General features: G+C 37.1%; 1 protein-coding gene across 1 annotated transcript in view; it reads right to left on the reverse strand.

The window, feature by feature from the left end:
- Positions 1-15,431, reverse strand: part of DNAH3 (dynein axonemal heavy chain 3) — a 187,217-nt gene that overhangs the window by 38,444 nt on the left and 133,342 nt on the right. Inside the window, exons 38-43 of the mRNA XM_074280953.1 lie at positions 14,631-14,731; positions 13,743-13,848; positions 11,560-11,689; positions 8,799-9,041; positions 6,275-6,378; positions 564-858 (exon numbers count right to left, since the gene is read on the reverse strand). Coding sequence (XP_074137054.1) covers positions 564-858; positions 6,275-6,378; positions 8,799-9,041; positions 11,560-11,689; positions 13,743-13,848; positions 14,631-14,731 — 979 coding nt within the window. The remainder of the gene's footprint in view (positions 1-563; positions 859-6,274; positions 6,379-8,798; positions 9,042-11,559; positions 11,690-13,742; positions 13,849-14,630; positions 14,732-15,431) is intronic.

Below are 15,431 nucleotides of genomic sequence, written 5' to 3' on the forward strand. Positions count from 1 at the left end.
TTTTTACTTCTAAATACCCCTCCATAATCTGCCCTCTCTTCTATCAGTCCCTTCTCCCTCTTCTTATCCTCTTACTCTCCTAATGTTCTATAGGGTAAGATAAGATTTCTATGCCAAATTGAGTGTGTATGTTATTCCTTCTGTGAGCCAATTTTGATGAGAGTAGGATTCATTCATTCCCTCTTTACTTCCCCTCTCTTCTTTCCACTGTAAAGCTTTATCTTGTCTCTTTTATGTGTGATAATTTACCCCATCCTACCTCTCCCTTTCCCTTTCTCCCAGCACATTCCTCTTTTGCACCTTAATTTTATTTTTTTAGATATCATCCCTTCACATTCAACCAGCATCTGTCCCCTCTGACTATATATACTTCCTCTTTTTACCCTAATAATGAGAAAGTTTTTGTGAATTACAAATATCATCTTCTCATGTAGGAATGAGAACAGTTTAACCTTATGAAGTTCCTTATGAAAAAGCACTTCATTTTTAAGGAAGTTGCTGAAAGAATGAAAGGAAAGAGAAGGGGGAAAAGGCAGTTTCTCCACAAAGAAAGGTCAACTTACCCACAAATACCACAGCTTTTTTTCCCACAGGTGGTCCAAAAAGACCTTTCCTTCGCCGATCCAGCTTTGACATGATTATGTCCTGGGTCTGATTGGCTGAGGTTCTGGCAGAGAAATTGATGCAGTTTGGCAGAAACAAGTTCTTGGGCAAGCGGACCAGAAAATTGTTTGTGATAGCTGACTTGCCAGTTCCTGTAGGGCCCACAAAAAGCATGGGAATCTCATGGTTCAAGTAGACTTTCAGGAAGAAGGTTTGACGTGCTGTTTCCATAGTTGGGATAATGAGTTCAGAAACCTGTTCAGAGAAAAACCAAACCTTAGTGTCTAACATAGAAAAGTCGTATCTTCAAGATCTATAAAGGGCTGGGGTTGTTGGCTTCCAGGTGGAAGTAGATTACAAACACAGATGTAAGGAAAAGCAGACATCAGGAAGAATCATATTCAGAATTTTTGAAATAGAATCAGAAAGTGAAAAAAATCTTATATTATGAATAATAACTAGAATTTATATGGTAGCTTAATATCACAAAAGTGCTTTACAAATATTATTTCATTTTATCCTCATAATAATCTAGGTAGATTGAGGCTATTGCTATTCCCATTTTACAGATGAAGAAACTGAGGCAGATGTTACTCAACTTACTTATGGACATACAGTTAGTAAGTTTCTAGGGCTAAATTTGAACTCAAGTCTTCTCTGACTCCAGATCTATATCCTAGAAGTGAGTGACTCTGCTATCTCAGATCATATTCATTGCAAACACTCATTTTTCCTCCTTATAGTGACTTTTTCCTAAAGAGTTCATAGTATACTTCTACTGATATTTCCTATCTTCACTATTTCTGAGAGTAAAGAATTTTATTCTCCCCATTTTGTAGAGCTGAAAACTGGAGAAAGCATACAATGGGCAGAATCAAGAGAGGAACCCAGATCTCCTCTTCCAGTCCAGAATACTTATTCCACTCTACAAGTGATTATCTACCTTTCTTAGATCATAGATCAGTGGGAGAACATCCCTTCTTTCATCTTCCTAACACCTATTGACTTCAACACAAACACTTTAAAAGTCCCTCTATATTTAAGGTATTATATTACACTATAGGAACACAAAGACAAATTTGAGATCATGTCTGGAATTAACGAGCTTACATTCTACTTTTTAGAATTTCTAGCTTTTGGTCTGACCATATCACCCTCCATCTACTCAGCGAGTTCCAATGGCTTCTTATTATTTCTTGGATGAAAATAGCTTTTTAAAGCCCTTTAAACTTAGCCACTTTGCTCATTGGAGATACCCCATTCCAGCTCCACTACCAGTTCCTCCAACACAATCCCACTGCCTATCATTTATCTTATGCCAATTCCTAGGATGGAAATTTCGCTTAATCCAGAAGGCTTTTCCCATTTTATCCATATTCTTATTCCTTCTTTTCTGAGATTACTTTCCATCTACTCTCTTTTTTTGGCTCTACCTAGTTGTTTACTTGTTTCTGTCAATAGAATGAAAGTTCCTTGAGGAGAGGGACATTTCCTGATCTACACTTCCCCTTTTGTAGCTTGTCATTCTATGTCAGTCAATAAGTATTTATTAAGTGCCAAATACTTGCCTGAGGTTGATGGGGGTTGAGATTCCTTTCTAATTGTCCAGCCCATGACTGACCTTGATTCATAAATGCTGGTTAAAGGAACCCTTTGAATATCTGGGCCCAGCCCCACTATCAGCTCAGCTTCCCCCAGCCCTCACCTGATCTGAGCTAACTGAAAAGCTGCCGAGAACTTAGGGGTACTGCCCATCATCTTTTGGGTATAAAAGAGGTGAGCCAGAACACCCTCATTGCAGAAGCCCTCCCAGCCAACACATGGTATCCTTCCAGCTATGTAGGGGTTCCTGCCCGCCAGCGGCCACCTTTGGCCCTGGCGTCTTTCTAACTGAGCTTTACTTCCAAATTCCTACAATAAACCTTTTATTTATCAATCTAGGTTTTCGGGCCTGTAAATTCATTTTACAGGGGACACTGCGCCTCATGGGATTATCTATGCGCTGAGAAATGGGGTTCCCCCTTTCCTTTCCCTCATTAAGGTTACAAAAAGAGGCAAATGACAGTCCCTGCCCTCAAGGAGCTTACTATTGCAGGAGACAACAAGCAAAAGCATAGATATAAACAGAGTAAATAGAAAATAATTAAAAAGAGGAAAGGCAGGAGAGTATTTGCCAAAGGCTTCCTGTAAAAATGTGATTTTAGTTGGACCGTGAAGAAAAGGCAGGGAAGACAGAAGTTAGAGATGAGGAGGGAAGACATTTCAGGGATGAAAAATACCCAAGGAAAATGCCTGAAACTGAAGAATGCATGTAGTAAGATGTGAGAATACTAGAAAGGGGAGAGAGAAAGAGAGAGAGACAGAGAGAGAGAGAGAGACAGAGAGAGAGAGAGAGAGAGAGAGAGAGAGAGAGAGAGAGAGAGAGAGAGACAGAGACAGAGAGAGAGACAGAGAGAGGGAGAGAGAGAGAGAGACAGAGAGAGGGAGAGAGATTACGCTATATCACAGTTATAAGGAAGTTTGGAAGAGGACAGTGTTTGCGGGAAAGATGATGAGTTTCATTATGGACATGTTGATTTTAAAATGTCTACTGGATAGTTAGTTCAAGATATATGAAAGGCATTAGGAGATGCAAGTGTGGAAGTCAGCAGAGAATTTGGGGCTAAAAAGGTAGATATGACAATCATCAGTGTAGAGATCGAAATTAAATCCAAGGGAAAAGATGGGATCACTAAGGGAAGTGATATAGAGGGAGAAAGAAAAGAGACCCAGAGCAGAATCTTTGGAAATACCAATAGTTAAGGGTATGACCTGGAACCTTTTCCAGGTTTCCTCTCTCTTCCAAATTACCTTGCATTGATTTTTTTCTATGTTTTATATTTACTTTGTTTCCTGTTAGAATTTAATAATAATAAATAGTAGTACTAGCTAGCATTTATATAGCATTTTTAACATCTGTGAAGGGCTTTAAAAATATTATCTTACAAGAATCCTAGGAACTAGGTGCTATTCTTATCCCCATTATATAGAATAGGATCTTACAGCTAGTAAATTCATCCTTTTGCTAGATTTGAACTCAGGTTTTCCTGACTGCAGGTCTAGCACTCTATCTACTGTTCAACCTGACTGCAAGCTCCTTGGAGATAGGGACTGTTTTACATTTGTCTTGCTATTTCCCAGGACCTTGCATAGCTATCCAATATAGGTTAAACATGTGCAATTCTTCTAAACATCTTTCCACATTGTGATAAGGTCTTTTTTTTTTTTATTTAGAATTTTTTTTCCCACAGTATATATGCATGAGTAATTTTTTTTAATAATATTATCCCTTGTATTCATTTTTCCAAATTATCCCCCCCTCCCTCTACTCCCTCCCCCCGATGACAGGCAATCCCATACATTTTACATGTGTTGCAGTATAACCTAGATACAATATATGTGTGTAAATACCATTTTCTTGTTGCACATTAAGTATTAGATTCCGAAGGTATAAGTAACCTGGGTAGATAGACAGTAGTGCTAACAATTTACATTCACTTCCCAGTGTTCCTTCTCTGGGTGTAGTTGTTTCTGTCCATCATTGATCAGCTGGAAGTGAATTGGATCTTCTTTATGTTGAAGATATGTGATAAGGTCTTAATAAAGGTTTGTTGATTGATTAAAGAAATAACAATCACAAGTAATAATATACACATAATTTCAAGAGGGGAAGAGCAATAACAGTCAAGGGGAGGGGTATATTAGGAACAAATCCCCATAGGATGTAACACTTCTGATGAACCTTAAGAGGAGAAGGTAGGGAGATAAAGTAAGTCCAAACATGGGACATTATCTAAGCAAAGGCACAAAGATAGGTGTCATGTCCAGTTACGAGCTAGGAGGTCAGTGCCTGGAAATAGTGAGTATATATAAGGAAGTGATGTGAAGTAAATCTGGAAAGATAAGTTCCAAATTATGTTGTGATTTAAATGGAGATTTCTGTGTCATAGCATAAACCCTGATGCCCTAAAAGCCACCTAGGGGATTCTTTTAGGTCACTTTGAGGATTGGGACTCCGGCTTATTGTTTCTGTTATATGCCACACTTCTAAGTGATTGTAATGATCAATCTTAGAACAGATAATGCCTCCCTCTGTTTTCTTAATTAGTTGTTGTCCTTCATTCTCAAAAAGGATCAAAATGACATCACTATGTTAGAGTCAAGTTACAGAGTGTCCAGCTGTGGCTGATCAGACTAATATGAACTTGGAATGCTCAGCCACAGGTTGGGCACAAATAATCCACATGAATATTTAGGATGGATTTTTAAATTTTGCACAGCTCATATTTCTTTTTGAGTTATTTCAATTACTCTTTGCCCATAAAGCATGGCAACTTTCTTGATGAAAGCATGCCCTGCTGAGCAGTCCTGTGCCTGTGTCTCCCATGTGATACAAATACAGCACATTATGATTGTTGGATGCAATCACTATGACTTGCTTTTGTTTAACTACTTTTTTGTATGAAGGAAAGTTACAATCAGGGTGAGACTGGAGGTGTTCTATCCAGGAATGATTGAATTTAAAAACAAACAAAAAGGGTATCAAGAACACTTTTTTAAAAAAGTAGTATCTTCCATGACTAGGCCAAGGAAATAATTTCATACTATAGACACATAGTTTTCATACTATGGAGAATAGATTTTATACTATGGAGACAAACTATACATTGGAGGGCATGGGTTTTGGCACAAGGAATTCACAATGCATTTGGTTTTATGTAAATTCTAGAGGCTCAAATAATTATGTGATGAAATTAAAACAAAAACCAAATGTTCAGATGTTGCCCACACATATGGAGAAAACCAGTAGGCAGTCTTCATCCAGAGAAAACTCAATGCATAAATTTAATACATACCTTTTTTAGGACAAAAAGGGAAATCACAAGAATTAAACCACTAGGAGGGTTATATTTAAAATACTGGATTGTCAGTCTCACATAGACAGAGCTGAAATGTATCCTAATCAGAGAATGAAGTCATCACAATTTCATGTCCCTTTCCATTCTCTTGTTCACAGTTCTAGATATCAACATGGTACAGTAAAGAAAGCACTAATCCTAAGAGCAGAGAACCCAGATTTAAATTCCCTTTCTTATCTTTACTATCTATGTGATCTTGGGTATCACTCTGGTCTCAGTCTCTTATAAAAAAAATAACGGAATTAGGCTAAAGGGTCTCTGAGGTCTCTGCAACTCTTTATTTATTATCCAAAATGATGATCCTGAAACTTTTTAAAGTCCTCAATCATCCCACCAAAAATTGGTTATATTCACTTAACTCTGCTTACAAATGCAGAGAAATGGATTTTTTAAAATGGTTAAGACCAAACAAAAGTAGAAGATTCCATTAAATAAATCTCCTTTCTCCCTTTCCCCAACTATTCTGCTTCCGTCTTTATTCATCTATTAGGTAATAGGAAATCATTCTCTAAGATTTTCTGGTAAAGTTAGATATCTTTTTGGCTGTATTAGTTTTAATATAGGCTTAATACAGGGATTCATTTATGAGGTCCAGAGTAAAAGCTTAATAATGCTGATTTATAGCATTGAGATTTCTATATTCATCTTGGCAGATTTTTTTCCCAGAAAAATCACCAAATTAGAATGCCCATGAAGGCTAACTCCTCTCTTACCTTTGCATTATTTGGGATTATCTGCTCATCTTTGGTGATGTAGTCTGTCCACAAATTCCACTGTCCGCTGCCATGCTTATGAAAATAATAGTCATAGATGCTCCCTAGACCAAGGAAGTAGAGGAGATCATTCAGATGCATAAAGATCAAAGTGTACATTTATTGTATTTAACTTTTTTGCTTAATAGAAATCATAGGAGCTAATGAAAGAGTTCTTGTTCTGGAGTCAACAAATAGTTCTGCTATTTATCACATGTATGATATCCTGGATAAGTCATTACCTCCCAGGGCCTGCTTCTTCCTCTGGGAATGAGACAGACTAGATCAGTGGTGTCAAACTCAAGTAGAAATGGGGGCCACTAAACCATACATACAAATCTCTGCAAGTAATATTTTGACTTAGAAAATCATAGATTTACATATTTATTTTATATTAATTTTGTTAAATATTTCCCAATTACATTTTAATCGGATTCAGAATGTTCTTGGGAGTATTATGGGCCATATGCCATCTGAAAGTGATTGACATCTCTGAGCTAGATTACCTTCAAGGTAATCTCTAGATTTCAGCTCTAGATTCTATGATAAAGCCCAATGGGAGTTTAAAAGTGGCTCATTCTCTTGTATTTACTGATAAAGAAACAAACCCATGTGGGGGCGTATGGTGGGAACTCACAGGTCTGGAAGAAGGGTATTGGCTCTATACAGACTATGCCTGGACCGGCCATTAATCTATTAGAACTGTTATCATTCATCCCTCTTGGGTTGTATGTCCATCCCAGTACCTAGAGCAGAATTTCTTTACGTGGGGCCCTCAAGGATAAATTACAAGGGGTCTGTGAACTTAAATGAGAAAAATTTATGTCTCATTTATTTCAATATAATCTGTTATACAAATTTGTAACTTTATGTAGTTCATTTTACATAACTAAAAACATTTTCCTGAGAAAGGATCTATAGACCTCACCAGATTTCTTTATTTTCCCTGATTTTTCTATTTGATATTTTCCTAGTTACATGTGAAACAATTTTTACATTTGTTTTTAAAACTTTTGAGTTCCAAATTCTTTCCCTTCCTCTGCACTCTTACCCCCCTCCCCATTAAGAAGGTATATATAAAGTTAGGCAAAATATTTCTTTTAAAAGTCATGTTCTGAAAGAAAACATAAATCTCCCAACTACCTCCCACCCACTCCCCCCAAAAAAAACCCTCAAGAAAAAATAAAGGCTTAAAAAAAGATATACTTCAATCTCTATTCAGACACAATCGGTTCTTTCTCTGGATAAGGATAGCATTTTTCATCATAAGTCCTTTAGAGCAATCAATGGATCATTGAATTGCTGAGGACAGCAAAGTCATTCACAGCTAATCATCACACAATATTGCTATTACTTTATACACAGTACATTTCACTTTGCTTGAATTAATGGAGGACTTTCCAGGTTTTTCTGAGAACATCCTGCTCATCATTTACCATAGAACAATAATATTATATCATAATCATACCACAATTTATTTCCAATTGATGGGTACCCCCTCAGTTTCCAATTCTTTGCTCTGAGAAGAGAGCTGCTATAAATAATTTTGTACATATAGATCCTTTTTCCTTTAATCTCCTTTGGGATTCATGCCTAGTAGATCAAAGGATATGCATGATTTTATAGCCTTTGTCTTCACTAGATTTCTAGAGGAGTTCATGACCAAAGAATGTTAAATATTTCTGACCTAGATAACTTTAAAAAAAAACCCAAAAAGACCCAACAAACAGATGTGCAATCTCTACCCAAAAGCATTGTTTATCCTTCCCCTGTAGAGAGAAGTAAGAATCATCAGAGAAGATAATAAATCCGTGGCCTAAGATCATGAGCAAATCATTGGCAGCTGAGAAAAACCAATATCAGCTCTTGTTCAACAAGAAGCTGAAATATTTGTTAACTATTTCTGTATTCATGTCTTTAGACATTCAAATCCCCACAGCATAAAATTCAGTAAGCTCGGTAGAGTGATTGCACATCTAGGTTGCCCCAGCAAAATTTATCAGTGCCCACTTCAGTGTGGAAACCCTAGATCATGGACTTTATGGGCTTATGAGTATCTAACCTTGAAGTATTAATTCCAGCTCCAGCTACATCTCTGCATGTCTCAGTTCAGCACTTTTGCTCCTTGAATTTGGCAGAAGCATTCCATAAAGTAGCTTCCAAATCTGATCTCATGAATAGACCCAGAAACCAACACTATTTGAGATCAAGTCAAGGCTTTCACCCTGAGAATATTTGTTGGAGGGATCTAGAAAAAGAGCTGGGAAGGCTATCCTTCATTTACATTTTATTTTATCCCATCAGTCTTTTCCCCATGTGGGACTGTCATATAGAGGAGATTATATCTACTAGCATGAATATCCCTCCAAACAACTTTGTGATTATTATTGTACCTTACTTTTTATATATATATTGAAACCTCTATCAAATCTTTATTCCCTTAGGACACAGGATCCAAACTAGTAGAAAGCAATAAACAGGTTACCTTTTTCTGGAAATATGTTGTTTTTGGTGATTTTGACACTTTTGGGACGAGGGTTGTTGTTATCTGTGCCCATCAGCAAGTTGCGAAAAAAACCATCAAATTTCTTTCTGCTTTCCGCATTGATGGTCCCTGCCACTGACCATACCAGAGAAAAGAGGAAGAGGCCTTGGAGCCAGAGGAATATCTGCTGGTTAGTCAAGTTTTCTCCATCATAGTCTGGATCAGCCACAGCTCTAATTTCATCTAAAAAAACAATAATCCAGATCTTTAAAATCACAATTGGCAGTACAAACCCATCCTTCCCCTATCATTTCTGAGAGCCATGAGAAGATTGAGAGTTGGAGAAAGCAGCTGACATGCCTGAGACATTGGGAGATCAGAGTTTCTGGCAAAAGGAACAAGGTTCAACACTGTGAAATAGGTAAGGTTCTCTTCCCTCCACCGCCCCCCACACACTTTAATCCTCTTCCTCCTCTTTGCTGTTTCCATCTTTGAGGTTCTGAGCTGCTTCTCAGTTCTCCTCCAACCATTTCTCCCCTCCACCTTTATTACACTCTGGATCAGCAGCCCCTAGCAGGGGACCGCCCTAATCAGGGCCTTTTTGTCAGAAACTTTTGGTCTCCTATCAATGATGATTATTGTCCCCTTAGGGCTCAGTACCAAATCAACTAATCTGATAAACTAATTTGTGCTGAGATGTTGATGGCTGATAATGATTTACTGCTTAATTTTTTTGTTGTTTGTTTTATATTTGCCTAGAACATCATTAACCTGTATTAAATGTATGTAGAACTAAACTGACATTTTAAAAGGAGCTTTCAATAACTGAAGTCAAAGAAGTAACAAATGGTGGAGATTTGGGAATATGGGGGAACTTTTGAAGCCGGAGAAATGGTTTATCTCTGTCATATTTTCTTGGTGCCGTCTATGCCCAAACCTTTGGACATTTATATCTATGGATTTGGGAAGGGAAGGGAAGAGCAACTTCTCAGAATATTCTTTTCAACGTTAAAAGTAGCAGCAGAAAAAGCTTAGCTTAAGGAGTGAATACTTATTTTTGGTGTTCCTTATTTTATACAAGGGATGTGTTCTTGAAAAAGCAGCATATATACTGAGTTTTTAAAAGTTGAATCATATTTGACTAAATGAAATAAACTTGTTTCCACTCAACAGCTCAGCATTTTGGATTTGTCAGTCCTAGCTTTAAAACAGCTTAAAAAGTTGACTATTTTAAGAAAATTTGGAAGATTAGACACTATCAAGACATTGACTGTGCTCTAGCCCATCACCTTGTAACAAAATAGAAGCCAATTAAAACTTTTGAATGGGTATATATCTTCTGTCCACTAAAGTGCTTCCTCATGGAATGATAACTCTGAGTTTTTAAAGGCTGTATCCATTGAATGACAAATCTGACAAGTCCTATTAAAATGGAAAGACCTAGAATAAACTTTAGCAACAGGCTGTCATCCAAAGACCAGCCTAGCTAAGCTTAAAGAGACTGCCTTTCATATAGGTCACAGAGTAATGAATTTTTCCAATACAACAATTCATGAAGACCATCAACTAAAATGTAAAGGAGTTTCAGTTTGTGCTAGTAGATAAAAATCACAGATCCCTACAGCAGGTAAATAACTGTCTTATTTTTAACAGATTTCAATGGATTCAGTGAGGTATAAGATCAATGAACTACTTGTTTAAGTGTGTTAGAAGGGCTCCTTTAAAGTTCCTAGCACTAATCTAATCCTTTTGTAATTCAAATAATCACACTTTATTTATCTCTTCCATGAATCTGGTTTTTTTTAAAAGAACACTAAGCTTTCATAAAATAAGCATGTCTATACTTTACAATTACCCAATGTTTGCTTTTAAAGAGTTTTTACATTTAGCATTTCATTTTATCCCCTTGACACTCATTTGAGCTAATGTTGTTCATGAAAAAACTTGAGGCCTGCCTGGAAACATTGCAAATCTTGCTCCAATTAACCTAGGATATTAAAGGCTAAACCAAGATTAAAACTACAGTACAATGACTGACTTGTAATCTTTATTAGAAAAGATACCTTGCTGGCTGAGAGAATAGGGAAGAATATATTCACAAATAAAGGTGATAAACACTGGAAGGAGTCCCTCAGAGACTATCTAGTCCAAGTCCTTCATTTTATAATTGAAGAAACTGAGACCCCAAGAAGTTAAATGAATTGCCTATTCAAGTAATAAACTCAAAAGTAAAACTTAAACTCAAGTCCTCTGATACCAAGGCCAGTGTTTTTCCTACTTTTTTGTTGTTGTTCATTGTTTTCAGTCATATCTGATTCTTCCTGGCCACATTTGGGGTTTTCTTGGCAAAGACAGTGGAATGGTTTGCCATTTCCTTCTCCAGCTCATTTTACAGATGAGGAAACTGCGACAAACAACGTTAAAGTGACTTGCTCAGGATCACATAGCTAGTAAGTGTCTGGAGTTGGATTTAAACTTGGGAAGATAAGTCTTCCTGACTTCAGCCTTGCATGTACTATATTCACTGTGCCATCTAGCTGCCCATTCTTCCTACAAATATCAATGAAATAAGTTTTTTATTTCAAGAAAACTCCTAATGCAACTTACTAATGTAAATTGCATTGTCTGTGATTGGGCTTTTTATCTGCGGTATTTTATGGCTCTCTAAACTATTTCTCAGGAAAAGGGTGAAGGGGGGTGGGATGGAGCAGAAATACCAGACCACTCTGTTTTTGCCTTAAAGAATGAGGGCAACATTTACCAAGCAGACAGTTGTATAGTTTCATCATGGAGTAGGCAAGATGGATGGGTGATGTCTGGACTACACATTTACAGTAGAGACGGACAAATTCTAAAGAAGGCTGGACTAGCCACATGAACATGTCGTCAATCTGAAAATTTAAATTCACATAATTAGGATACATCTTGTATTACTTTGTTCTTCCCTGGAAGGAGAAGTCAGCAACAATTCAGGAAATTTTTGACTTTTTACTGGTTAAATATCCATAACTATGAATGGATATATATGTATATATGCCCAGTTAGCACTTTAGCTCAGAACCTTCTCCCCAATTCCACTATGCGGTAGAAAGCTTTCAGACCCTTAAGGCCATTTCCCTTCTCATACCCCCTAATCTCCCTTTTTTAGCCCTGTCTTCTCCTTCCTTTGTCTGAGAACGATTTGGGACTGAGGTCTTAGCAGGCTTCTAGACCCAAGACTGAAAGTTATTATTAATTCTAAAGTACATCTATCTTATGAGCTAAACAAATATTTATGGGCAAAGAATTTATAACATTTATAACAGAGGTCCTTAATTTTTCATGTGTGTCCTGGACCTTTGACAGTCTGATGTAGCCTGGGGATCCCTTCTAAGAACATTTTTAAATACATACAATAAAATACATAAGATTTTAAAGTGAGTAAATCCAGAAATATTTTATTAAGTAGCTGCTATATTCTGTTTTAGGAATCCAAAAGAAGAAAGGTGTAAAGTGCAGGAACTTTAGAGAAATATACTTAAGGCTCAGTATTGATTGATTTAATGCTACAAGAAGATGTTAACTCAGTGGAATTGAGAAGACAATGGTTATCTAGTTTTACATGTACTTAGTACTTAATATAGTTCTACGAGATTCACACCTACAATGATGTACTTATAAAAGAGCCATCAAGGACTGAATGAGATTCATTCCATCTCCCACCATCATAGTGGCTGGCCTGTCTTCCTTTATTTCTCCACTGAGACCAAGGCCTCTAGAAAGTTAGCTGGGTCCCAGGCAGGGAGACTGACTGTGAAGGAGGCAGTGAAGACTTTTGGACCTTATACTTGGCTATTCTCGTGGTGATTATTCTGCTGAAAACAAGGCCGGTCCCATTACGGAAAGGAAACAATTAAATTGAAATGGAATTATCAAAATCTTTTTTTTTTTTTTTTTAAGTTAAAACTCTCAGGTTAAGAACCCCTGATTGATAGTATGGGGAAATCAATTAATCAATCAAATAAGTATTCAATAAATACATGCTATGTGCCACCCCCTACACTAGCATTAGAGATATAACAACAAAAACAAAATAATCCCTGCCAAACTCCCAACAACCAATTTTAAAAATGAAGTTCTGAAACACAGCTTCCATAGAAAGCTGATTGACACATATTGACATTAATGATTTTTGGAATGAACTTCTCTGCATTTTTTCACTTATGGAAATATACAACAATCCCATTTAATGGCATTTCACATGAATTTTAAGTGATTTGATGAAAACGGGAGAGCTTTTCCCCACTTGTTTCAAGAGTCAAAAGTCTTGAAGTTTTGCTCCTCAGTCCTGCACTGAGAACCATGTGGACCATCATGGCTAGTAGCCAAGTTATCTGGGAGAGCAAAGGATGAGTCCAGAGCTACAAACTTTGGAAAAATGGAAATTAGAAGAATGGAAACTCCTTGAGGGTAAGGACTGGTTTTGTTTAGTGGGTTGGTTGGTTGGATGTTTGCTTTTTTGTTTCTGCATGTGGAACAATACTTTGTAATGATTGCTTGCATCCCAAAGTTTATATATATATATATATATATATATATATATATATATATTTGTGTGTGTATATTCACATACATATATACATATAAACACACAATATACATGTATAAAATATCTTATAGATTGTATATGTACATACATATACACATATGTATATATGTTGGGAGTATGTGTATATGTGTGTATGTGTACACTTAAAGATATTCACACACACATTTATTCATTCGTTTGTTTTTGTGCAATCCTCACAAGCTAGCCTATGAAGTAGATGCTGTTTTTATCCCCATTTTACAGAAAAGTAAAAGTGAGTTGTTCAGGGTCACACAAGGTCACAAGTGAGTATCTGAGACAGGATGTGAGATGTTCCTGTAGGGATTTTAGTGAAGAGGACCAGAATGCTTACTTACCAGTTCAGTGTGCTCCTCAGTGAGGTTGGGAGGCAGTGTTTCCATGTATGAGTCTTTCAAGGGCTTCCAACCCAGTTGATGTGGTTCCATGTAGATCATCCCACATCTGCCAAGCAAACATAAAACATAAACAAAAAGTATGACCTAGTCAGTCATGTCCTAATTAACAGCACTGAGTCCCATTCCAGTGGCTGTCCCATTAAGAAGCCCAGAGGAAATGTGGGGGTAAGCTTTTCTAGTGAAAAATAGAAAGGAGCAGTTCTAGAGGTGGGGCAGGAGAGAAGCCCAAGACACAGACAATCAATCACTAGATTCTAGAAGGGAAGGTATAATGGCTTTTCCTGTGAATTATCAGCTGTAACTCACGTGGTAGATTTTTTGTATCAAGTTTTTAATCCTAGCACATCTGGCCCACCTTCTTCCCACCATTTGCTATTGCACATTCTCGGAATGCAGACTAATTTTAAAATTCACCAAAGCAAAATTCACCATAATTAGGAAGGTAAGAGGCTGGCAGGAATAGGGAGAAAATCAAATAATTCACTCCAAAGCCATTTTTGGGTTATCTGCTACTTGAGATTAACCAAGAGCAAGGACAAGTTATTTATCTTAGGCAAAGCTTAAAAATCATGCCTTTTGTACATTACTATCCACCACAAGTTTAATAGCTTTTGCTGTAATACATGCAATTTGACATCATTAAAAATATATGCCTTGGAAGGGAGAATTTTCTGCTATTAAACATATGCATTAATGTAAAAATAACTTTATAGCACAAATATTAAAGTGTATCATTTCCCCTTCCTTCTGTTGTGCCCTTTGAAGCTGCCTCACTTGCCCACCCCTAGTACCAGATTTGGATTATTGATCTATTAGTTGATCAACTACCTGCTGACGGTGGCTGGGGAAGCCTGCTCTAAATCTGCTGGCTCGAAGATCAGACTCATCTTGACACTCATCTGGATGATCTCTCCACTCATTAAACATAGCTGAGAGTACAAGAGGGTGGGAGGTAGAAAGGATAAAGGATAATTTTTAAAAAGAAGAAAGAAGAAGGGGTTAAGTTCTGTTTTACCATTTGTTGAGCTTTTGGGAAAAGTCAGTCCACATCCCCGCAAAGCAAAAGCTTTGAATCATAGCCACTTGCAGGCTTGACAAAGACATCTGAGTCACTATAATACAGATTTTAGCCACTCATGCCAACATTCCAACAGCCGGCCTTCTCCCTCTATCCTCACTTGGCACTATCTTGCATGTTTGCTTTATTTGGATTATTTCAAGTGCATAGGTTCTGCCTCTCTCCCAAAAGACTACATTATTTGTTGATGGCAAGGAACACGTCATGCCTTTTTTGTATCACTCTTTGCATTTAGTAAAATCCTAGGTCTATCATGATATTCTCATTTATTGAGCTCTTACTATGTGCCAGATGCTAAATTAGGCACTGATATACAAAGACAAAAGTGAATCAGCTGTTTCCCTCAAGAAGCTTATATTCTATGGGGCTGGAGTGGGGAGAGAACATGACCACAGCCAAGTACAGGGTGCTCCAAAAGTCTTTTATTGTAGTTTTGTTGTATGACCCTTTGGGCCACACTGTCCATGGGGTTTTCTTAGCTAAAATACCAGAGTGGTCTGCAATTTATTCTTGTGGATTAAAGCAAACATAGATTAAGTGACTTCCGGGAA

This window comes from Sminthopsis crassicaudata, chromosome 1 (assembly GCF_048593235.1).
Source record: "Sminthopsis crassicaudata isolate SCR6 chromosome 1, ASM4859323v1, whole genome shotgun sequence".
Taxonomy (NCBI): Eukaryota; Metazoa; Chordata; class Mammalia; order Dasyuromorphia; family Dasyuridae; genus Sminthopsis; species Sminthopsis crassicaudata.